The 26,221-nt window shown below is 38.0% G+C and overlaps 2 protein-coding genes and 1 non-coding gene across 4 annotated transcripts; 2 read left to right on the forward strand and 1 right to left on the reverse strand.

Moving 5' to 3' along the window:
- Positions 1-252: 252 nt before the first annotated feature.
- On the reverse strand, positions 253-4,362 carry LOC136853922 (uncharacterized). The gene is made up of 4 exons (XM_067129822.1): positions 4,215-4,362; positions 2,629-2,872; positions 800-1,516; positions 253-549 (listed from the first exon to the last, which is right to left on the reverse strand). The coding sequence occupies exons 1-4, from the start codon at positions 4,215-4,217 to the stop codon at positions 515-517; spliced, it is 999 nt and encodes a 332-aa protein (XP_066985923.1). The 5' UTR covers positions 4,218-4,362; the 3' UTR covers positions 253-514.
- A 9,171-nt stretch (positions 4,363-13,533) lies between these two features.
- LOC136854194 (uncharacterized) lies at positions 13,534-24,301 on the forward strand. 2 transcript variants are annotated; one of them, XM_067130499.1, is made up of 4 exons: positions 13,534-13,720; positions 21,585-21,738; positions 22,341-23,906; positions 24,048-24,301. In XM_067130499.1, exons 1-4 carry the CDS (start codon positions 13,718-13,720, stop codon positions 24,065-24,067), a joined length of 1,743 nt encoding a protein of 580 aa, XP_066986600.1. In that variant the 5' UTR covers positions 13,534-13,717; the 3' UTR covers positions 24,068-24,301. The 2 variants fall into 2 exon arrangements, with proteins under 2 accessions (XP_066986600.1, XP_066986599.1); XM_067130498.1 differs by having other exon boundaries at positions 13,535-13,720; positions 21,585-21,777.
- Positions 24,302-25,931: 1,630 nt separating this feature from the next.
- Positions 25,932-26,013, forward strand: TRNAS-GCU (transfer RNA serine (anticodon GCU)). Its single transcript has one exon. It is a non-coding gene; the product is annotated as a tRNA-Ser (tRNA).
- The last annotated feature ends 208 nt before the right edge of the window (positions 26,014-26,221 follow it).

Here is a 26,221-nt window from a genome sequence, read left to right on the forward strand (position 1 = left end):
TTACCAGCATTGATAAACCAAGAACAGTACCATAGTCATCATTTTGTCCAACTATCTTCCTTCCGATTGGCCGATGCATTTGAGCTGTAACCATTGGTAGGTTGATGGCTGACCAGTATGAACTTCAGCCAATCACAATCAGCTATATTGATATCGGCTAGGGGTATATCCCATCAACTCTAAAAATAATACTATAATAAGCCGGCTTAGAACATCAGTATCGATGTCTAATGGTGAAAAATTAATCAACAGTTATACTAAATAAATAATTTAATAACAATAGATAAAGTAATAACAAGAGCTGTGTAGTATAAATATGTAATAAATATTATTCATTTTAATGAACTGAAAGTCAGGTAATAAAGTCCATATTGTTTTCATTAACAGTTATCATGAGCCAACGGAGAGTTACTGGTGGTCACCATCTGATAAAAAAAAAAAGCTCTTTCACTACGAAACGGCGTCAGTGACCCTGGTAGTTGTGACGCCAGATAACCCACAATTAATCAATCCACTACGAAATGTACCTAAAACCTGCTGCGTAGTTACCTGAAAGAATAAAAGTAGTATTACTAATCAAAATTGTCCAAGGCCTCTGGGGTAATTTTTTCTCTTAGTTACGATTACGTAAAACGATCTTCGGTAATTATCAAACGAGGTCATACCGGGGAAAGGTTACTGGTTAAATATAGAGATCATCTACGATTATTATAAAGCAGTAAAGCTAGACTTGTCAAAATATAATGAGAATCAAGTTTTTTTTTTTTTTTTTTTTTTTTTTAGAACGTGGAATTCTTACCTTGTGTGGAAACCTGTCCTCCGGTGGAACTCGTATTGAGGATGATGAGTTTCCCTTTATTCTTGCCTCTCCCTTTTCCTCCCCCTCCCCCTCCCCCTCCTCCAGCCCCGATGATAATCGGCTGCACAACGGGCTGTGGCTCATGGTGGTGGTGGTTGCTAGGTGCAGGGGCATAGTAGGGGTAGGGGTATGGGTATGGGTGAGGATAATAGGATGGATGCCCACCTTGGTACTGATGGTATGGATACCCGTAAATGTGAATGTTCGAGTGGCTTCCTTGGTGGCCGTATCCATACGGGCCGTGATCGTAGTGACCGTGACTATAATGGCCATGACCATAGCCATGCCCATGCCCATGATCATGGTGGTAATGGTCATGATCGTGGTGATAATGCCCATGCCCATGCCCGTGTCCGTGCCCATAGCCGTAATGGCCGTGGTGGTCACCGTGATGACTGCTGTGATGATCGCTGTGGTGCGTCTGCGCAGCGTGATGGCTGATGATGACGTGGTAATTGTCGTTGTCTTCTTTGACCTCTTTCTCCTTTTCCTTCTCCTTCTGCTTCTCTTTCCCTTTGTACCATTCGGCGAATTGGCTGATGAACCTCGGACTGGCGTCGGGGGACCGGCCGCTGACCTCAGCGGCTATGGCTTCGTCTTGGTGGTCCTCGACTGCGTCAGAGGATCCAGACGCCAGTCCCGTCCGCGCTGAGAAACCTGTCAGGTTTAAGGACAATGATCAGGCAAGTTCATTATCAGATATTGATATGGTGGAGCATTTAGCCTAAAGAATTTAGCAGAAATAAATAAGATATGTTCTTATAAAAGAAATGGTTTCCAATGGCGTTTTCACTTTGAGAAAACTGCCAGTTTTTCACAAGAAAATCTATTTGATGAAAAAGTAAAGTAATTTGTTTATCAGGAATTGTGTATAGCCTGATGATTCCTCTCCCTTGAGATAACTTGAAAATATATTTTGCGTTCTCAGGTAAAATATTATTCAGATAACCTGCATAATGTTACCTTTCTCGTGAGAAACCTAATACCTCCTAGAAAACCAGAAATATGAAAAGAAGAAGATATTCTTTTTGTGTCTCTGCATCCTCCCAGTTTAAAACGCCCAGGAAAGCACTCACTAGGAATTAACCTAGCATGGTGCATGGTCATATTTTTAGTCTGTATTCTACAGTTTGTGATGTTTGTGATTGTTTGTAGTTTTGCTGTTTCTACACAAACTCATCTTTCACGCTCATTGTGTATAATAAGCTCAATCGAGTTTTTTTTGCTCACTGTTAACGAAGGAATGAGGAATAACTTAGTTTGTACTTCATCATCTGAATACTACTGTATATTTACTCGCATGTTTAAAGTACAATATACTCAGAGGTTCATTCTTAAGAAGTAGGCTTATCATACTTCAAATTTATTTAGTACTACTTTTGAAAGCAACACATTTAGTACTACTCTTTAAAGGTTTTTTTTTATATATAAGCTAAATTAGGCGTACAATCCCCGTAGATTACCACAAGGCAGACCCACGCAAGAATTGTTTTGCTATTCAAAAATGTTGCTTAGGAAGTATTAGGAAAAAATCTGGAGTCTCTTGGAACACAGGCCTTAGACATCTGTTTGAAATGAATCGAAAGTAAGAACTTATGAAAATAAAATCCTAGCTAACATGGAAACTCAATATGATTTATTTTGTGGTCAAGCATTTTTAATCAGCTATATGCATTTCGGTTACTACTGTCTATAAAAGAATTATGAGGGCATTTAATCTCCATACCAAAGAGGCTTAATTTTCAAGTCCACCAGTCGTAAACACTAACCATTCAGGGCCGTTTCCCCTTCCGGAGGGCTGATGGAGTTTCCGTAATCTTCCCTCACGAAGGCGTATTCGTAGGCAGGCTGGCCATCCGAAGTGCCTGAGAGAGATTCCAGATACGGCGCCTGGCTGAGGTGCGCTTCAACTATGGGCTGGACTGTGGGCCACACCAGCTCGGCCGAACTCGCTGTTAACCATCCAAAAACGGACCAAAGGCCGGCCCACCACTTCCACCACCTACTCAGCAACTGCAAGAAGAAGAAGAGCATAACAGATGATAAACAAATACAAGCAAAAAATGCGCCGAAGTTTCTTCGGCGCAATCGATTTTTCTGTACAGCGTATAATCAAGGCCTACGAAAATAGATCTATCTTTCGGTGGTCTAGGTACAATGTTGTATGAGCCGCAGCCCATGAAAATTTAACCACGGCCCGGTGGTGGCCTGTCCTAAATCGATGCCAAAAGCACAATCATGGCTAGCTTTAACCTTAAATAAAATGAAATCTACTGAGGCTAGAGGGCTGTAATTTGGTATGTGTGATGATTGGAGGGTGGATGATCAACGTACAAATTTGCAGCCCTCTAGCCTCAGTAGTCTTTCAGGTCTGAGGGCGGACAGGAAAAGTGCGGACGGACAGACAAAGCCGGCACAATAGTTTTCTTCTACAGAAAACTAAAAACATAACGTTCTCTTCTACATCAGGTTCTCCTTTGCTCATACGACGGATATGTTATTTATAATCCCTTAAACTTAACGAAAGATATTAATTTTTCACAGAGGGTTTATGCAGTTCGATTACATTGGCCATCGGAAGTTTGAACGCGTGCTGGCAGTCTTTCGATGGCCATTGTACGTGACCTTAATGAAACCTCTGCGAGAAATTAATGTATTTCGTCAAATTTAAGGGATAATGAATAATATATTCATCACGTATGCTATATATGTATTTATATATATATATATATATATATATATATATATATATATATATATATATAAAACACTAAACGTTGAAACCATATATTTCAACGTTTAAATAGTGTTTTATGGGCCTTCTATATTTTATTACATATATTACAGGAAAAGACATATATATATATATATATATATATATATATACATATATATATATATATATATACATATATATATATATATGTATGTATATATATATGTGTGTATGTATGTATGTATGTATATATGATTATGTCTGTGTGTGAAAATAGACAGACACGCATGCACAAACAGACTATATATATATATATATATATATATATATATATATATATATATATATATATATATATATACATATATACTGTATATATTTAATGACTAAAAGACCTCTAGGTTCAATGTCCAACGTTAGAAACTCGGAGTGCAGCAATGCGCCTTTTGAAATGCGTGTGATACCGGTTATTCATAGACTTCACTAATAATTCCAGTTCTAGACGTCCACGCGTTCACAACATGAAATATGCGTAAGGACAGACTGTCATCTTGTCTGACAAAACAAAAAAATCACTGAGATACCCCGACAAAGGCTACTTTCCACAACCCAAAGCACCGACAACGAAAGAAAACTCACCATATTCTCAAGCTGTGAAACTTCCTCTCATGGAAAAACGTTCGGCAGTTGTTGTAGCCGTATTTCAGAGACCATACCAGGTTAAGGCGAGAGCTGGACTGGGGCAAACAGGTAAAGAGAGACTGCTGTCGACCTACTGAAGACCTCTCTTAAAAGCCCCGCCTTCCTCTTCTTCTTCTTCTTCTTCTTCTGGAAGCTCCGTAGAAGTGAAAGCCTGATCTCGATCCAGCAGCGTAAACTTGTCGAGGGAAGTGGTTTTTCTTACTGTTGCCCATTATAGTCTCCAACTCACGATTAGAGAGTGAGAGCACCGCGCCCCCACAACTTATTCAAGAAGGCATTTCACTTATTTTTTGAAACGACTGGAATCCTTGCTCAGTGAGTTGGCGTTTCGGTTCGGTTTCTGTATTACAGTATTTGCAGTCCTCCGCTTAGTGGGTGCGTGAGTACGCATCTTCTGACGGATTTTTTTCTCTCTCTCTCTCTCTCTCTCTCTCTCTCTCTCTCTCTCTCTCTTTTTAGTCAGAGGATCATTTGAGACAGGTTTATAGAAAGTTTTAGAAGGTACCTCAAATGGTTCTGTCTTCCATTTAGTTCTTCGTTGGACTGGTCGGTATCGATCTCGGCTAGCACTCCGCAGGGCCCGCGTTCGAATCTCCGGCCGGCCAATGAAGAATTAGAGGAATTTATTTCTGGTGATAGAAATTCATTTCTCGGTATAATGTGGTTTCGGATTCCACAATAAGCTGTAGGTCCCGTTGCTAGGTAACCAATTGGTTCTTAGCGACGTAAAATAAGTCTAATCCTTCGGGCCAGCCCTAGGAGAGCTGTTAATCAGCTCAGTGGTCTGGTTAAACTAAGGTATACTTAACCTTGCAGGTAACTAGCTGGGAAATAGAGAGGGTGGAGATATCCAAGATTATAAATTATATTAGATTAACAAACTTTTAAATTACCCGCAAAATTTAACTAGGCATTTAATCTCTCTCTCTCTCTCTCTCTCTCTCTGTATTTTGCCCAGTTACCTCAAGGATCCCTTCGCTGGTCTGCAACCGTTCATCAAAATGCTGTATCGCAACTGACTAACCTAAACTGCTATACCACTTCTTGCTAAGATGCAAAGAAGTGCATCAGTTAAGAGATTTCGTGCGATGATGCCCTCACTGGTAACTTTATGGGCATCTAAGAAAAACAGTCTACCTAAGAGAAACTACAGTCGAAAGAAAGCCCAACTGGACAAAAACATGAACCAACACACGAATACAACATCTGGCAACGCTTAATTGATGGTTCGTTTTTACTTTTTCCGTACAGGAAAATGTCAGTCCACCACATAAAAAGAGAAGGAAAAAGAGGGTTCTAAGATACGTAGTCCCAGGGACCTAAAACTTTATGCAAGTAGATTGGAAAGTATTTGGACCATCTCCCAAGAAGTGGAGTTCGTCATTGGTTTTTGATTGTCAGTGTTAAATCATATGACAGTCACCAAGTACCAGGATATACCGTAGGGCATGAAAATTAGTATAGGAAATGTGGTAGGAACAATCTCAGTACTATCCCAAAAGATTGCGCTAATATATACTGTGTATATATATATATATATATATATATATATATATATATATATATATATATAGATGCATGTATATATATATATATATATATATATATATATATATATATATATATATATATATATATATATATATATATATATATATATTATGTTACTTTAATAACATTTTTAGCAATTTACGTTAGTTTTCCAGGATGGCTTATTTCACTGTTTACGTGTAAGTATTCTGTTCTGTGAAGCTTATTAAACATTACCGATGCTTCCAGTAAATATTATTAAGCAAACTTATGCAGGTTAGACCGGTCAGCAACTTACCACATATACGAACCGTCTTTGGCCAAGAGCCCGTGCTGGCGTAAGGAAAGTGTGACCTAAACGATCAGAGAAGTGAACGTCTATACGTGAATAAAACTGAAAGAAGGAAGAGAAAGGCAAATGCAAAGATAACGTAGTAAGTAATTTTGTTCGCAAGAAGAAAGCTACTGTAAATGCTGCTAACGTTTTCACTGGAAGAAAAAAAGATTGAGAAATTTCGACCTCTTCTGACATGACGTCTTCATCGCAGTCAAGTTAATTCCGTGGGGCCATTGCTCTTCTTCCTACTGATTGATTATAATTAAAAAAGGCAATGGCACAATTAGCAAAGATCATTTAAAGTTATTAAGAACTTTATCGTGAGTTGCAACGATACGTAAATGAGTGAATCAGGAAAAATGCCCGTTTCTAAAACTAGCAACAGACCTTTGGTAGCTAGTGAGAGTGGCAGTGGGTCCTGTCGCCTGAAAAACCTACTAGGTGGACTAACACACTTGTGGACTATAGGCGAATGAACCCGGAAATAACAAAAAGAAACACACACACATTTATATATAATATATATATATATATAATATAAATATATATATATAATATATATATATATATATATATATATATATATATATATATATATATATATATATATATATATATATACATATTATTTATATAATGAGATAATGAGAGAGAGAGAGAGAGAGAGAGAGAGAGAGAGAGAGAGAGAGAGAGATTTTTTACAATTATCTTTGAAATTCAAAGAATTAACCATACATCAGTGAACATCACCTTTGATGTTATAAATATAATTTTTTTCATATAAGTTTACGGCAAGTTAAAGAGGTGATTTAGCGAACCAAAAGTTGTTAATCATGCCGCTTTTTCAGACAATTAAGACTCAGAGATTCCTTGGATACTCTTACGTACACATCCTAAAGTAATAAGTCTAATAAAAATGTTTTTTTTATTTATATTTTAACAGCAAAGAAGTTATTCTTTTACCAGCCAAAAATAATTCTGCCAAAGTTGAGAAATTCGCGATGCAAAAAATTAACGAATGGTACGAATTTCAGCAAAAGATTATTATCCGAAATTTAAACGATCGGTCATTTAGATTGCCTGAAAGCTCAAGAATATTCTTTTATGGCGACCTAACTACGAGAAGGCCCAGGCAGAGAATTTTCGCATTCAGACCTTAGGGACCCATGCAGTGTTTTATGAGGCTATAAATTCTACGATTTCAACAACGATGAGGAAAACAAACCTTTTTTTTTGTACAAGTAAACATAGATGGTGATGCTGAACCCCATTATTCATAAATGAGGGAACTGGTATAATGATGTGATCATCCAGATTACATTGTGTTGCGGAAGTTTATAATTTTTATTTTTTAAGAAAGAAGGGTTATGTAGGAAAAGTTTTGCCTTTAGAGTCATGTGCAATTAAATGCGTTTATACTTTGAGTATGTACAACGAAATTCGTTTATATTCTTATTCTACGATTTAGTTTATATTTGAGCTTCATTCTATGAAATTCTTTTATATCTGATTCATATACTTTGAAATTTGTTTATGTTTGAGCCATATACTGTGCAATTCGTTTATATTTGAACCTTGTACCATGAAATTCGTTTATATTTGAGTCTTATACTATGAAATTCGATTACATTTGATTAGTATACTATGAAATTTTTTTATATTTGAGCACTTTACTATGAAATTCGTTTATATTTAAGCTTTATTCTATGAACTTCGTTTATATTGATTCATATACTTAAAAAATTTGTTTACATTTGAGTCTTATACTATGAAATTCGTTTATATTTAAGCTTTATTCTATGAACTTGGTTTATATTGGTTCACATGCTTTGAAATTTTTTTACATTTCAGCCATACACTATGAAATACGTTTATATTTGAACCTATACTGTGAAATTCGTTTATATTTGTAGCCAAGTTCTCTTACCACTGTGCATTCTTTATATAAATTACACAGTCTTTATAGGAATTCTGGTATTGTTATGTTCATACTTGTTCATGGGAACATGAAACCTTTTAACTACCGATGCAAATTGGGTAACTTTCAACGCAGAGATATTTGCTATTATAAAAACACAAACGCTCGCTATGCGACAGAACCAGTGAGACGAGTTTTCGAAATGGTTAAAGCTGAACAACGATGTAGCTATTAAATAGATGCTTAATGGATAGTTTTTGGAAATTGTGACTTTTGCCTAATATTTCAGGATTTCTTTACCCATCAGAATAAAAGTTGGTGTACGTTGATAAAAGACAGTTATCGTAAGACAATATGCAGCAAGTTGTGTAACACCAAGACTTCTTTGGACTTGCAAAATTACAAGGCCCAAATTGAAAAAGAGAAATTGTGTACTTTGTACCAACTTCATAATTTCTTTATCATCTCAGTACATTGTTGATAAAATTCGTTTTAGTTGTTTTTACTATGTTCAAGAGTCTCTCTCTCTCTCTCTCTCTCTCTCTCTCTCTCTCTCTCTCTCTCAGAAATCGTAGACAAATCATTGCTTTTACTTTTTGTTTCGGCCATAAACGTTTTTAAGGCTTAAACCGGTCCGCCTTGAGGCTCTATTTGGCGTTGGTACTTATTAGTGTTTTCTAAATCTATCAAATAGGAAAAAACTTCTTTCCTTTGTTAAGAATATTTGGTGTCATTACTGTCAGTACCAGTTAGAGAACTGATGTAATTTTAAAAATTTTGATATTGATACTTGTATGACATTCTTGTCGCTGTTATCTACAATGGTTTTCTGGGATGCATATAGATAATGTGATATTATTTTCCTGTGCATTTAAATTGAAATGCATAAATATTTACTGAAAATACAACGCATGTAGCCTACGTGTGTTTAGGACGCTTATCTTCAATTTGCATCGCTGTACTTCTTGACCTGCAGGTCTAGTACTAGCTCTCTCTCTCTCTCTCTCTCTCTCTCTCTCTCTCTCTCTCTCACCCTCTGAGCTCTCTCTCTCTCTCTCTCTCTCTCTCTCTCTCTCTCTCTCTCTCTCTCTCTCTCTCGTGGTTGGCGTCACGCGAAGCCTTTTTTTTTATTTACTTTTTTCACTCACCGACGCACGATAACCTAACTTGAACGAAGCAGGTTACTAAGCATTAGATGTCCATCTGACTGGAAATTGCAGTCTCCTCTTTTAATGACAGCAACAATACCTCAAAACTGGTTTAGCAAATAGAGAGAAAAAATGAAGAAAACGCAAATTCTGGTAACCTGGAAAATGCCTAATCAGGCGTATGTGCTACTCTAAAACTCACCAAATACACTCCCCTAGTGACATAGTTACTGGGATGGCCACCTTTAGCTTGATAGATATAGATGACTTAGTGGTATGGTCACAAATTGTGAAGCTGTAATGAAAGACGATTACATTTCAACTGAATGACACTTCTAAAGAGTTATTTTTAAAAAATGGGGTTCGACACTACTGGACCTGTCTGCCTATTCCCAACTCAACATACTGATTGCAAGGGTAGTTAGTCTTCCAAGAAATATTATATAAAGCAGCATTTTGTCAAGAGTAATGAGTCTATGGATTCTCAGGGTGTTCAAGTGTTTCCGCGTCATAAGACGATCTAACCTCCTGGAATTTAATTTTAAATTTTCATTCTGGAATGAGAACTAAACCATTTTGAAATTTCATCTAGGACTCAATTGCTCCCATGTCATATAGCAGCAAATAAGGATGTGTCCCGTCTGAAAGGAAATTCTTCTAACACAATTTGAAGTCCTTCTGCATGAGACCTTCACTTGTATTACCCTACCTCTCTGGCACATTAGAGGTGACGTTATGATCCTGGTCAAGAGGATGGTCCCAAAAGTTTGGAACGCTTTGATACAGTCGTTCTCAAGCACTTGTTTTGCAACGAGGGCACAAATCACCTGATTTGCAGCCATTACAAAGGGAGCGGCATTGGTCTTTGGTCATTATTGGTTATGAGTCTAGCAAAAAAAATTAAGTCCATTCAAATTCTTTAGGTTTTCTTGTATTGGTTACCCCAATGATTTTGGTGCTGCAAATAAGCAAGTATAGCTTAGTTTTACCAGACCACTGAGCTGATTAACAGCTCTCCTAGGGCTGGCCCGAAGGATTAGACTTATTTTACGTGGCTAAGAACCAATTGGTTACTTAGCAACGTGCAAAGCCCTAAGTGAACATTATGGTCACAAAGGACATAGGTCTCGTTGGGCGGGTGGGTTCCGTTCTCAGCTAGCACTCTGCTGGCCGCGAGGTCTAATCTCCGACCGGCCAATGAAGAATAAGAGGAACTTATTTCTGGTGATAGAAATTCATTTCTCGCTATAATGTGGTTCGGATTCCACAATAAGCTGTAGGTCCCGTTGCTAGGTAACTAATTGGTTCTTAGCCACGTAAAACAAATCTAATCCTTCGGGCCAGCCCTAGGAGAGCTGTTAATCAGCTCAGTGGTCTGGTTAAACTAAGATATACTTAGGACATAGGTCCATAAAAATGGAAGAATATTTCATACAAAACCGGATAAGTGGTCAGTAATCCATATCGTATTAGCTAACGTCGTACTAGTTTATAGTCATAACTTTTAAAACGACCATGATGTGAGGTAACAGACGATAGAATAAAATGGAAAAAACTCCAAAAAACTAGGCAAGAACTCCGGAGGCAACAAGAATGCTGAAGGACCACACGGCTAATCTGAGGGTGCGGAGGCATATCTCGTTAGTAAGTGATATGGAGGGGCATATAGCATCATAAGCGTAGCCGTCATCTCCCTTTTCTCCCGCAAATCCCCATCGAAAAACCGGATTTATTGACGTCTGAGTTTCTCTCTCTCTCTCTCTTTTTTTTTTTTTTTACTAAACCGAGCCGATAATCGCCTAGAGAGGGCGAAAGCTCATTTCTATGGAGGCAAACAATAAGGAAGAAATTTAGGCTAACGGTTTCGGGCCACTCGATTAGCCACGAAAAAAGCTGGCTTGTCTTGTAACCAGTTATTACCGGAACCATAGCTTTCGTTTGTAGTTCATTTGGTAACCCGTCCCCCTTTCTCTCTCTCTTTTATATATATATATATATATATATATATATATATATATATATATATATATATATATATTAACCTCATCAATCATAATATGACAAAAGATATGAAGATCTGCCATTCATGAAACTGATGGTTGTAGAATCCTTAAACAGTTTTGAGTGCTTTCTCTCTCTCTCTCTCTCTCTCTCTCTCTCTCTCTCTCTCTCTCTCTCTCTCTCTGCCTAGATACAGGTGCCCCTGTATATACTCGTACAACATTAAAAAAGCAGTGGTAAAAAAACATAAGAAAAAAAAAGGTTTTTATAGGAGATGGGTCGCTTTTATAGTCGAAATCGCTCTCAAGCTAAATCCTCAGGAAAAATAAGAGGCTCTGTGAAGTCTTGCTGAAGATGCATCATCTGCGAAAGCTCCCAAAACAAAACACGATCCAGACAGAAATGTCCCAGTGTCCCATGTGAAACAATGCTTTTTATCGACGATTTTGTTTGTTATATGTCCAAATTAACTCATTCACTCTTCTCATTAACAAATACGAAGAGATTTTTTCGACATCGGGCCGGTGTCTCTAAGAAGGAATGCCTTACGATAATACAAAAAATATCATAACGGTCAATACCACATTCGTACTTTAAACTCAGTCGTGGATGAGTCTTGTGTGCGGGAAACTTCCACAACAATAGCTGCTTCAGACTACCTCTTCCTACACTCTATACCCACAACCTCCAACTGATCCTATGACCTCATCATGATATTTTTTACATACTCCTCACATATTCCTTCCATTCCCATGTCTTCGTTTTACGGACAATTTCTATAGCCTATAGTCACTCTGCAATGCTGAATTCCCGGCCAAGTTATGCCAAGGCAAGTTTTAGAGGGCACGTACCCAAATGCCGAACATTCTGCCCCGTAAAGAGACGGTAAAAATCATTGATTTTTTTTTTTTATCAGGTGAAACTTTGCCGACAAATCTAGGATTCCTACACTTAAGGAAATTTCATCATAATATTCCTTGTTCACAGCAGTTTTTTCCTCTTACCTAACAATGTTATTCATAATTTAAATTCTTTAACAATTTTAAGGCGGTATTCTGTTTGGCCATCTCGTAAGTCATATTCCACCGTGTCTTTGAATTAGTGCGTGCTACTTGGTTTGTACATCGTGAGGTGTCACGATGTTACACTAAACAGTACCTGAGTTTTTTTTCCTGGAACTGTAATAATGTTGAGGTTTGTGAGATGAAGAGGTGTAATCCTATTTCAAACTGCTTTTTACTGATGTCTTAATTTCCCTCTCTCATGAACTGTTGACGTGGGTATATAATCATCGTTTATTGGCTGGGTATTATTTATTGATTTATTTTTGTCTATATATTACTCTTCTTTTCTTGGATATTTATTTCCTCCTTTGTCGTGTATCAGTGGAGTTTTTTTGACAAGTAACAGCTTTTTTTACTTGCCTCACATGAATTAATAATAATAATAATAATAATAATAATAATAATAATAATAATAATAATAATAATAATAAATGGTGAAAAAATCCACACTGATGAAAGCGCAAATATATTTATATATGAAACGTGTGCTTTCGTGAACCAAGCAGAAGAAGGAGTGTGGATTTTTTCATTAAAAAATAATAGTGACAATCTTTCTGAAACTAGTTCATTCTTATTATTCACAGGAAATAAAATGGCATGAAACGGAACAGTTCTTTCGAGCGTTACATTTAAACCAGTAAAAGTTCAAACTCGGAAAGATGCAAATCTCCGTTTCCCGGATAATCTGGCGCTCGAAATTGCCCAACTAAAAATAGCTCTCGACTTTCTTTCGGTGAGAGTTCATTGTCATTGTCATTTTACTTTCTCGAAATCTAAAAAAAAAAAAACTCGTTTTACTCGGAGTCACGAAACAGGAACGGTCTTTCGGATCTTTGCGCTGGTCATGTTGGCATTTAAATGCGAAACATGATCTGTGTTCACATTATATCCTTACCTGAGGTCTGTTTCCTGTTTACATTGAAAGTCTGCATAATTTTACTCTGAAGTTTCCCCTTGTTTGTGTACGTTGTTGTTATTTACTTGGTCGGTAGTCATTTATTATTAGGTTGCCTGGCTTTGCCTTAATATGCGATAAGATTACGAATCCCAAACATGACGAGTCTTCGACAAATTCTGCTTACTCTCAACAAAGAAGCCTTCGTATTTACCAAATTCTCGACGATGCCTCTTTTGCTGTTCATCAGACTGGTAAGATTTACTAATTCTCTCTCTCTCTCTCTCTCTCTCTCTCTCTCTCTCTCGAACTGTAGCATGAGCTGCCGGTTCTGTGTCCCAGATTGCTAAGGAACGGCAACAGCGGTTAGCTGAAGGAGGTGGAGGAGGAAAAGAAATGAGAAGCATCAGGAAAACCAGTCCGTATCCTCATCGGTTAGTCCTCCGTCTGCCATCGAAGTAACTGGTCACTTGGTCAAACTCATCCTACCTCGACGCTGATACCTTTACCCGCTCAAAACTGGAGTGATCACCGATACGTAACGGATATGGTATGTTTTGATTGTGTTGCTTAACTCACTATCATTTATTTAAAGGGTTTGAGTTCTGAAGAGGATTAGATTCGTTTCACAAAGCCAGTCGGAATCCATTTGAGAAGGATCGAACACCATCGTGTAACTGACTATGTGCGTTTACTTTGTATTTTTCCTGGCTTGTAGCGTAAAGGAGCGGTATCCACAACGTAGAATTAATCTGACAAAATGAATATTTCTGATGCTTGCTTCTCCTCGTATAAGGAACTTTGATTCGACCTACTTCGTAAACGTTACATGGTCAGGTCAAGTTGTATAGTGGACATAATGTTAAGATCAGATTGAAATTTACAGAATAGAATTTTTGGTGACGTTCTCTTGTTGATAACTTAACGGAGTCAAGATTTGGCTACTCGGAGAATTAGCCCGCTTTGGTTTGCATAAACTCGGAGCTAAAGGCAAATGACCGTCAGCAGTTTAGTGACGGTCAGGTTCGTTTAACTGTGCTTGGCCAATAGTATTTTAGGCTTAAAGTATTTCTGCTTTCCGAGTGGTTCTGATTTGAAACCCATTTCCTCTTTCTACATAACAGATTGCCCATTCCTTTTGTAACTGTGACTTTGCAATAATCTGAGAATAAATTCGTATAATCGAGAGACATTTTTCTTTGTCAGCAAATCGTTTTTTTTTTCTCAGAATTATGAAATGAGAACGGATGTACAGACTTATAAATACGATATAAATATGCATATCTATGCTTATTCTTTTCTTGTTATAACTTGTCTTCAACATGCATACAAGAAATATTGCTTCTCCTCATTTCTTATTTATGGGGGAAAATGTTAAATTTCTCAGAATATTACTGTTTTCACGTATGTGTTGGCCCAAAGAAAAATAGGATTTCATTTCTCTCTCTCTCTCTCTCTCTCTCTCTCTCTCTCTCTCTCTCTCTCTCTCTCTCTCTCTCTCTCTCTCTCTCTTTGGAATAATTTATATAACATCTTCAAAATTAACCTTTTCATTGTGAGAAGTTGGGTATGAATAGATAATTTTCCTTTTTCTAGTACCAAATTTTGGTTTCATGCCAACACGCCAAAGAAGTGCTTTCCATGCTGGGAATATTCAGAAAAAAAGGATAAAAGGATATATATTTCTGCGACTAAAAGTCAAGGTCAAGAGCAAGAACCCAGGTCAAATAATAACGCAGTATTAAAGCATTGTAGCCCTTATCTTAAGACGCCATATATATATATATATATATATATATATATATATATATATATATATATATATATATATATATATATATATATATACATACATGTGTGTGTGTGTGTGTGTGTAGAATCTACAGGTCACTTTTTACCAGATACATTGTGGATATTACAATTACACACACACACACACATATATATATATATATACTATATATATATAATATATATATATATATATATATATATATATATATATATATATATATATATATATATTTATATATATATATATATAAATGTATATATATGTACATGCATATATACATATAAATGTATATATATAAGTATATACATATATAAACACATATGTATATATATATACATCTATATGCATATGTGTAGGCTATGTATATATATAAATGTGTGTGTATAGGCTATATGTATACACACATACATATATAAATATATATATGTATATTTATATATACATATATGTATATATATACAGTAAATATATATACATACATATTTATATATAGATAGTAGATACATATGTTTGTATATATATATATATATATATATATATATATATATATATATATATATATTATATATATATATAAGTATATATGTTTATGTATATAGAAAAATTTATATACGTATATATGTATATACATACATATATAGATGTATATATATAAATGCGTGTATATATGTGTGTGTGTGTGAGTGTTTGTATGTATGTATATTCATAGATGTTTGGCTATTTAATCACAGTACAGCAAAATTCAGTCCTTTTCCAATTTACTCTACGAATTAAATTGTGCATGAAACTGAAACTAATCAATAACGTAATGTCATTTCAACGGTCAGAGCAAGACTGACCAGGAAGTAAGTTGTTTTTCCAGCTTACGTTAAGACTACAGACGCAAATGCTTATCCAGATGGACGCAACCAGTTTAACAAACCTGGCTGGACCAGTGTGAAAGCAGCTCACGATGGAAGAATTTCACTCGAGAGCCCATTTGTTGAGGGGTATATAGGGCCCAGTACAACTATGGGGCCTTCGACAGGTCTGAGATGATAGATATTCAGACTCAGGCGCTTTCATCAACTTCACCCTTCCAGAAATTCTAGAACAGGGTTTCTTTAGAATCTGCTTTATTCTTAAAGCAGTCAGTCGGGTATCATGATAGCAGATCAGCATCGTACTTTGAAACTTGAAAAAAAAACCGAGAATTGGAGAACAAACATATTTAAGAAATCCAAAACCCAACTGCTGGGTTTTGGTGTCTCAACACTAAAGTGGGAGCATGACGCTTCCGAAACTATATGTGGACTTTTTGGATATATTTGTTCTCCAATTTCTGTTTTTTTTAAAGCCAGAATCAGGTAGCTGTCCAGTTTCGGGAATTCTGAAGAAATATTCTCCATGTTTTGGCTTTCCTGAAAATATACAGTCCGAAGCCTACATTAAAGTCGACATTAACGATGGTGCTCATTTCACTAAGCTGTTTTTCGTAAATTCATTTCCTGAACTAATAACTGAAAACGCTTTCTGCATTGGGCCTGCATTCACCTGACAATGATGTGCTTCACTCGATAAGTTTTGCTATTATTTCAGACTTGCATAACAAACCCTTGAGTTTTGTCGCTATCTGTGATAAGATCCTTTCTTACTCTCTAGTAATCTCTATGGTTTTCAGGTTTGACCATTTGAAACCAAATTGCACAAAGAATAAGCTCTACAAGTAGTAAAATGGAAGAACAGTACACTGCATTCAAAAACATTACTAAATCCAAGGCTGAAGTCACAATAAAGATAATAGTGAGATCGAAAACTTATTATCGAAATGTTTCCGTTGATTTCGTTTATCACGTGCACTACTTTTCGATATTCGCCCCTGTCTTACAAAAGGAACTTATCCATTACATTTTGAGTCATCTTACCAAGTCTGTAGAAGAAGGTTCGCTTTCACTCTTCTTGTTAAATCTTAAGATAAAGCTGTCCATTCCTTACAACGTTTAATTGTTACTTATGTCTTCGGTTTGTTGCTCTTTCCGTTGTGACAGCAAGAGTGCTTCTTCACTATTCGTATATCTAATTCTACAGTTATCTATGGATGATAAGGTTTTATATACCTTTAGTTTTTCGGTGCGTCAAACGAGCCTCTCAGTATTAGAACTATTTACTGTGTTCATTGTTTATTACCTTGAATGCTTCTGCTGCTAGTACTACTAATAACAATCTCGTTTTTAGTTTACTTGTTTTCCCCGTCGCATCTCTCCCAAATATTTATTAGCAAATCGAGGCCTTGCGGCCAGTAATACCTAAATTCACATCAAAACGAGATAGCAAGCTGGCTGCGTGCCAGTAACACCGATTGGGTATCATGTGCCCAAATTGTAACAGCTAAATATGTGTTGCATCCGCGGAGTGTCGTTCGTACTTTCGCTTCGCTTTTGATAACCTCAAAAAAGCAATATAAAGTAACGCTTTCCCACACGTCATAGCCTTTGACCAAATGAATAATGACGCATCTCAGTGCAGTATTCAATAAGGTTGGACTTAAGGCTCCATACATATTACTAACATTCAAAGCGACAACGAGAACTTTCGCGTTACTTCTGCCGTAACTGGTAATAATGATACCGGCAACTCTCATTTTGTATAGCAAATATTCATGAATTTTATGCAACTGACGAGGGTCAATAAACTAGTTTTTCTCTGACCACATAGAGAGGTGGATCGTTGTTTTCAGGGCAGGGCTAAGCTGTTGAAAACGCCGTTCGCTCTCGAAAAGAGAAAGAGAGTGAGAAAAAAGTGGAAAATAAATATGCCGAAAAAGTTTGGACCAGCGAGGTAACCCGGGGTCAGTTTTTAACCGAGTTCCTCTTTTTCTTCTCTTCCTTCTGTCAAGATCATTTAACCAGACACGGCAGATTTAGATGGTTCCTGATTATGTATAATTTTTTAATTTGTGAAAGACATATGCAGTGAGTTTGTGGTTTGCTTGTTTGAATTTCAATAAACCGGTTATATTAAAATGAGATGACAAATGCTTATCTATATCCAAAATTAAATATTAAAATGAGATCCACGTCCCTTTGCACCTTTTCATAATACAAACATGTTTACATTTTTCGGGATTTATTTTTTCAACTTCACTGGAGTTTCTCATCTTGTAAACTTCTTATTATCTATTACCTTATGGTTACTTCAGAACGAACGCAGTCCAGTCCGACCATAAAAGTATCTTCCCCCGTCCCCAACCTTCTCCCCCCCCCGCCCCCCACACACACCCCCCAAACCTTCCTTTTTCTTGTTTTCTACATACCTGGGTTAGATAATTGTAGTTTTTCCTCCGTCCTATTGGTTTAAAAAAAAAAAAAAAGTTATCGCATAGCATATTTATGCCGAGTGAATTCGTTGCAACGTGGGCCTAAGGCTCTGGTGAAAATTCTACTGTCGAAGAAAAAACATATCGTAATCGAAACACTGAAATTTTTACATGCAAATTTTTAAAAAACTATCTCTCGGTTTCATCCATTTGCATATTTCTGTATAATTCTTTAAACTAAAATGAGGCTGTGGTGTCGGTATTTATCACAAAATGACGCTAGAATTTGCATCAGTGTTGTGGTGCGAGGTACCTTGCATATTCATTTGCAAGCTGGCAACGACGAGCTCATTAAAAAACTAGAGTACTTCGAAAGAAACTGGTTGTGCTTCCAGTCCCGAGGCTTCTACAGAGCTTTGCCATTACCCGTTTCGATGGAGAAACTAGATATTCCGCGGCACAAAAATAAATAATTGTATGGCTGTAAATTGCAGGCCACTGTCGGAGCCCACGCTTCAACCTTTCTGCTTGTAACGCCTCGGGTCAGAGGAATACGAAACAGGGAAGAGAAGTCGTCAGAAGTTTTCTTTCAGAACTTCAAAGGTAAATAAAAGAGCCCAAGGTCAGTTCAAACAGAAACCGCGAGGAAGATGAACACTGGGTGACTCGGTAGACTAGTCTACTTCAGTTTCCCATCTTCCCAGTGGTATTGGGGTTAATTATCGTTACTTAGACTAACTTTTATCGTTTATAATTATTTTTGAATCAAGTAAATGCTAGAGAGAGAGAGAGAGAGAGAGAGAGAGAGAGAGAGAGAGAGAGAAAAAGAAGTAGCTGTGGTTCTCAGTTTGTTTTTATCTCAGATTACTGGGGTCTACAACTTCCGAACCGGTTCTTTGGTCGGTGGTGACCACATACTATATCTCTCGACCCGTAAGACCGCTCTCTTATTTGTATTTTTTTTTCTTCTAAAACTGAAACTGTAGGAGTCGTTAGGTACGTAAAACTAGGAACCTTAAAGATCCCTTACATTATTTTTTTTACGGGGAAGGGTTAATGGAATTTTCGTAGGCTTTCATTTTCATCTCAGAAATAAATACAATAGTATGATTCGCATGATACGGTGAGACGGCCCACGGTCAGTTGTAAATAAACAGGGAAAGGGATAAATATAAGGTTTCCGACAATTATAATCAGTTTCCTTGAAATTCCAACCGCCGCCCCCCCCCCTCCATTAGGTTAATTAGAAAACCATCATCCTCCATTAAGTCAATCGGAAACCCATCCTCCTCCATTAAGTAATCGGGAACCCACCCTCCTCCATTAAGTCAATCAGGAACCCATCCTCCTCCATTAAGTCAATCGGAAACCCATCCTCCTCCATTAAGTAATCGGGAACCCATCCTCCTCCATTAAGTAATCGGGAACCCATCCTCCTCCATTAAGTCAATCGGAAACCAATCCTCCTCCATTAAGTAATCGGGAACCCATCCTCCTCCATTAAGTCAATCGGAAACCCATCCTCCTCCATTAAGTAATCCCCATCCTCCATTAAGTAATCTTAATTAAGAAAACCATCATCCTCCATTAAGTCAATCCTCCTCCATTAAGTAAAACCCATCCTCCTCCATTAAGTTAATTAGAAACCCATCATCCTCCGTTAAGTCATCAAAACCCATCCTCCTTCATTAGAAACCCATCATCCTCCATTAAGTCAATCAGAAACCCATCCTCCTCCATTAAGTTAATTAGAAACCAAGTCAATCCCCATCCTCCTCCATTAACTCAATCGGAAACCCATCCTCCTCCATTAAGTAATCGGGAACCCATCCTCCTCCGTTAAGTCAATCGGAAACCCATCCTCCTCCATTAGGTTAATTAGAAAACCATCATCCTCCATTAAGTCAATCGGAAACCCATCCTCCTCCATTAGGTTAATTAGAAAACCATCATCCTCCATCAAGTCAATCGAAACCCATCCTCCTCCATTAAGTCAATCAGGAACCCATCCTCCTCCATTAAGTCAATCAGGAACCCATCCTCCTCCATTAAGTCAATCAGGAACCCATCCTCCTCCATTAAGTCAATCGGGAACCCATCCTCCTCCATTAAGTCAATTGGAAACCCATCCTCCTCAATTAAGTCAATAGGGAACCCATCCTCCTCCATTAAGTCAATCGGGAACCCATCCTCTTCTATTAAGTCAATCAGGAACCCATCCTCCCCCATTAAGTCAATCGGGAACCCATCCTCCTCCATTAAGTCAATCAGGACCCCATCCTCTTCCATTAAGTCAATCGGGAACCCATCCTCCTCCATTAAGTCAATCGAGAACCCACCCATCATCATTAAGTCGGTCTGAAACCCATCCCCCTCCATTCAGTCAATCGGAAACCCATCCCGCCCAGTAAGTCAATAAGAAACCCATCCCCACCCCCTCCAATAAGGCAAGCTGAAACCCACATCAAGTTGCTCGGAAAACCATTCCCCTCCAATAAGCTAAGCGGAAACCCATCCCTCTCCATAAATTCAATCGGAAACCCATCCCCCCTCCATCAAGTCATTCGGAAGCCCATCCTCGCTCCACGAAGTTAATTGGAAACACATCCTCCTCCATTAAGTCAAGGTGTTTCTCTTCATATTATAGAAGAAGAAGACATGATCAATTTTTCAATGTAAACATCATGAAGGTTACAAAGCTCTGATAACCACATTTTTAGTAGGACACGTATTTCAGGGCCCCTTTTTATCCCGATGCAGAATTAAACAATATAAGGAAGGAAATTAAATAGACGCAAGCGGCAAAATGAGTGCCTACAGTCATAATGAACAATCCGAGAAAGATTTTTTCATGGAATGCATAACTTATAGCATTCAAAGCAAGCATTATCATCGAAAGATTTTTCTGTTTTCTTTGTAATAATATTAACCTTGTTGTCACAGCAGTAATTTGTGGTTAAGCAAAACCTTTCAAGTTCAAATATTTTAAGATTTTAGAATGATATAATTCTTGAGGTCTTTTCCTGTAGCTGGTAAGCCAGACTGGAGGAGCTTTTCGTGTATCGCTGTTCCCGATGCATTGTCGTAATATTTCAAAGTAGATGTGCAAGCCCTGCCTACTTGAAATAAGAAAAATAAGCCTCAGATGGAATCTCTTAACATATTTTTTTTATATGCACATGGGCTTTTTCTTAGCCAGTGGAAAATTTATGCCACTCTCTTTCAGCATAGTAGACATAAACTATGTATGGGTGTCTCTTACCAAGAATTCAAAAAGACATTTTATTGTCATCAATGAACTGATAGCAGAATCTTTACACGTAGCTGCTAACCGACTGGAGCACCTGGCTGGTAGTTCTACTAGCGCTGGTCTTCCCGAGGAACCCGGAGACAAATGCTCAGCTCGAGTGGCCTAGGATTCAGGATATGGTAGCGTCCAGACTAGCCCGGGATCCTATGGTATGGACTCTCCAGGAAGGTAATGCCCAAAGCTACGCCTACACCTACTCTCCGTCAGGTAGTGATAGCGTTGTTTTGATATTACTTCAGTGGGTATTTGGTGGGCAAATTCCTTTTGTTTTTCACGCCCGTAAGGCATGACAGTTTTAAATTTTGTATTTCTACATTTATTTCTTCAGATTTCATTTATTTATCTATTTATTTAATAGCTTTTTAAAAAATCTTAAAGTATCAGAGTCCACGAAGCTAGTGATCTCTCAAGGGATACGTTTTCATACTGCCGATCTTTTTCAACTTGGATTCATTAAACCTCATTCAATCAAATATGAAGAAAAACAATTAGCCTAAAGAATTTTTAATGAAGCACAGAATAAAGTTAAAGGGAAAATATGGTCATAAAATTGTCATCATAATTCAGGAAGGCAACATTTAGGATAATGTGAACTTTTCATCATCTAAATTTCTTTGCTGATTATAACTGTGTTCCTTTGACTAATAGGTAAAAGTTTCTGTAGAAACTGGTGAAAATAGATATTTATTTAAAGAAACTTTTGGGAAATTACAAATTTATGTGAACAGCATCAACGTTAGCAAAATCTAATGTTGTAGTCGTAATTTCAGGCTTTTCATCTAGAATCGGAGTTGATAAATCACAAGAAAGGCAGCCAGAGAATTCAGTCTCTGGACAAGACACCAGTGAGGATATCCAGAGGGAAGCAGAGGGCACTGGACGTTCACTCAGTGCCCAACCAACAGAGGACACCGAACGTTCGCCCGATGCCCAGGCGAGGTTCATGGGGAAGTTCGACGAGTGGTACAAAGGGAAAGGAAACGACGAGGAAGAGGAGAAACCACCTCAAATTATCATCAGCACCCACCACGGAGTCTCTTCGCATGACCTCGATCACCATCACGTTGATCATCACAGTCATCATGAACATCATGACCATAGCCATAGTTATCATGGGCCACCTCACGCCCACCCGCCACCGTTCCCCCACCACGCACCTCCCCCTCCTGTGTACCACTACCCCCATCATCACCAGCAACCAGTCGTGCAGCCCATTATCATAGAAAGTGGTCGTGGTCATGGCGGCGGCGGCAACAAGAAGAAGAAGGGATCGAAGGGAAATGCCGTGGTATCTGTCTACACAGAGACAGTAGTTGTCACTAAGCCCAAGCCTGTGGTGTTGACGCAGACTGTGACACACCACCACCAAACCCAGCCACATCCAGTTTACGTTCCAACTTCGAAGCCAGTCTACGTTACCCCATCGCAAGTTTTCATTCAGTCAAGCAACGCGGTTTATTCTACGCCTTCTCATATCTACATTTCGTCAAGCACACCAATCTATGCCACTCCCTCCCATATCTACATTCAGACGCCCGCTCACACACAGTACTTGACGCCCTCTCATGTTTTCATCCAGGAGCCTCAGACAGAATATGTTGCTGTCAGCATTGAGACAGAGGATCATGGCTGGGGATGGGGTTGGGATCTATTTGGAGGCAATGGGAAAGGCAGCAGCGGTCACGGAGGCGGACAAGTTCAAGTTATTGGGGACGGACACTACCACCATCACCACCATGGTTCTGACAAAGGCAAGGGGCAAGTTGTGTACGTGATGGAAAAGCCTGAGGTGGCGCCTCAGCTAGTGACGACGCACGTCGTTGTCCAGCAGCAGATCCCCTTGATGACTCACTTGGCTCACCCCTCGACTTCCGAAGTCATGATCATGGAGAGACCTTCGCATGCTATCAAAAAGGGCTTCGACAGAGTCAGGGAAACGTTTAAAGCCTTTGGGGACGGCATCAAGGGAGTGGGAGACAAGATAGCTGAGGGTGTTCATCACATCAAATCGAAGTTCTCCTTCCAGTCAAAAGACAGCGAGGAGCCTCACTACGTCATGCTACAACCTCAGAATACGCACAGCGTGCTGGTTGTTACAACTGCTGTTCCTCAGACCGTAGTCATCCAAAAGCCAATCACCCAAACTGTAAAGCCAAAGCCAGTCATTCAGACTGTTGCAGCTTACCAGCCAATGGTCTCAAATAAAGGAGGCACCTATTTCAAAGGAAACTTTAAAGGATATTCCTACGGCAAAAGTAAAAGCAAAGGAGGTGATGCTGTAATAATTGTAAGTGGAGATGGGCATGGGCATGGCCATCATCAAAGCCACGGTTCAGGTGAGTAAAATGGTGCTCATTTGATCAGTGAATTATCTCTCATTAGATTTATGGTCTTCTCTTGTTAATTTAACTAGAAATCGGATTTTGCAAGTGCGACTGAATTCTCATTAAGAATTTAACCTTTTTCTTCTTTTTCAGAGTGTTTGCACTGTGGCTGATGGGTTAAGAATTCAAAGACAGAGCTTATGAGACGCCCCAAGTGCATAACGAGTGACCCATGTGGCTGGATTTCCATACATTACTTTCTCATCGAATCCAAAACTTCAAAGCTTTTGACTTCTTTCTTGTGATGTGTTACCCTTACCGTTGTCCTTGTCCTGTTATGAGACTTATTTTGTATTTATATACATGTTGTTTTAAGTTATGTGATATTTATTAATAAATTATACGTCTAGGAAATATCTGTTCTTTCTGCTATGCAGTGAATCGCAGTGAAACAATGTCTCGGTAGGCACTTATTTGAAAAGATTATTGTAACCAAGACTGGTATTTGGGAATATGCAACCAGTGTCCGCTGAATTACTAACAGTGGAGCTGTTAACAACTATGAGAGCTATTAGTTCTTGGTAACTTTATTTTCGTCATCATGATCATCATCACCATTAGTAGTAGTAGTAGTAGTAGTAGTAGTAGTAGTAGTAGTAGTAGTAGTATTTAACCGGAAGAGATGATAGATCTTATAACGCATCTTTTAAATTTTCACCTCATGAATATGCAGATAAAATGACAAGTAGCCCTTTTCGTAATAGTATTCTAAGTGCAGGATTCTCATTTTCTCCATAAACATAGTGTTCATTTTTTGCTATTTAGCGCCGGAATAAATATAGGTGAAGCACATTTGTAAACAAGGCGTACTGTTAGATTAAACAACACCTTGGCAGCGCGTGAATGAATATTTCACTATAGGGGTCATGGTATTTAACCTCTCTCACGACACAATAGTCCTTCTCTCTTTCAGTGATTTTTTAAAAAATCAAATGAATATGAATAACCTTCATTAGTATTTGTATAGGTATTCCTATCAACATTTCATGCTTAAGTTAAGCAGTCCGATAAACGTACGAACGTGATGCCAACAAATGTTTGCAGACAGAGTCATCGAGCTGTGTCCGCACTTTGCCAGTAAATGCCATTCTCACAGTTCTTATGTAAGAGGCAGTTTCTTAAAGACGAAAAACGTTTATTGATAGTGATAGATAATTGTTCTTCGCACAATTCCTTGGACAATAAAACGAATAGTAAGAAGACTTTGACCTACATGGATGAGAACTGAGACGGGAGGCTGGAGATGAGTGGAAATAAGCACAGAAAAACACTGAATAGCCGAATTTCACAGCGCCCCCATGCGTCTCGCGGCGTCGGAGGTGATGACTGATAGATAAATGAAAGGATGGTGAATGAGTATATGGTTAAAATATCAATAAGCAAACCTCTCTGTGTGTGTATGAAGGCATATATATCATATGTGTGTGTACGGAGCTGAGAGCAGGCAGAAAGAGAATATAACGGGAAAAATGATTTTTATAATTTGATAATCATGGGCCTACGATATTGATTTATTAATTTGGTTTTTATTTTGAAAAACGATGTCAGCAAATTTTTATTCAAAAGCTGCACCTTTAACCATTTTCCTGTTGTAAACGTAAACACAATCCCAGACTTATAAGAAAAAAAAAAAAAACTTTATTATAATAAGCATATTCGTGTGCTGTTATGCAAGACCTAAATTACATTGCTGTAGAAGCCAACGAAGAGCGAATGAAAATTTGGCAAAGACTGGTTAAAAACGAAGACAGTAATGATTAGCAAGATTAATGTATTACTTTTTAGCAGTTATTAATGAGATTCTTTCACAAACCCATTTTAACTATTTAACGCACACAACAGGTTCAAAGTTGATACTATTCAGAAGCACCACGTCAATAATTTTGAGTAATCAGTATTTCGTTCTGAAATCAAAATGTCAGTCCCACTTTAAGTGACACTTCGATTTTATAATTAAAAATGCAGCAGTATTAACATGACGAGGTGGCCGAGTGGTTAAGGCGTTGGACTGCTAATCCAATAGGGTCTCCCTGCGTGGGTTCGAATCCCATCCTCGTCGAGAAACATTATATATTTCTTTAAATTACTGTAGAAGGAAAAGGAAATTAATTACGTTAAATTAAAGACTCCTCCATCGACTCTCTGACTGGCTGACACTGGCAAGTTACCAGTTTCATTGAACGAATGAGTGACAGAAGCAACGTGATGCAACCTTGCCTCGATGTCAGCTGATATTCAACAGGTGTTCGTAGTCGAGCGCACTTGTC

Source organism: Macrobrachium rosenbergii, chromosome 28 (assembly GCF_040412425.1).
Source record: "Macrobrachium rosenbergii isolate ZJJX-2024 chromosome 28, ASM4041242v1, whole genome shotgun sequence".
Classification (NCBI taxonomy): domain Eukaryota; kingdom Metazoa; phylum Arthropoda; class Malacostraca; order Decapoda; family Palaemonidae; genus Macrobrachium; species Macrobrachium rosenbergii.

Coding starts and splice junctions, on each gene's coding strand:
- LOC136853922 (XM_067129822.1), bottom strand. Junction 1,517..2,628: donor AGGGGAAACGGCCCTGAATG/GTTAGTGTTTAC, acceptor TAAACCTGACAG/GTTTCTCAGCGCGGACGGGA. Junction 550..799: donor AGGACAGGTTTCCACACAAG/GTAAGAATTCCA, acceptor TTATTCTTTCAG/GTAACTACGCAGCAGGTTTT.
- LOC136854194 (XM_067130498.1), top strand. Junction 21,778..22,340: donor CTACACCTACTCTCCGTCAG/GTAGTGATAGCG, acceptor TCGTAATTTCAG/GCTTTTCATCTAGAATCGGA. Junction 23,907..24,047: donor TCATCAAAGCCACGGTTCAG/GTGAGTAAAATG, acceptor CTTCTTTTTCAG/AGTGTTTGCACTGTGGCTGA.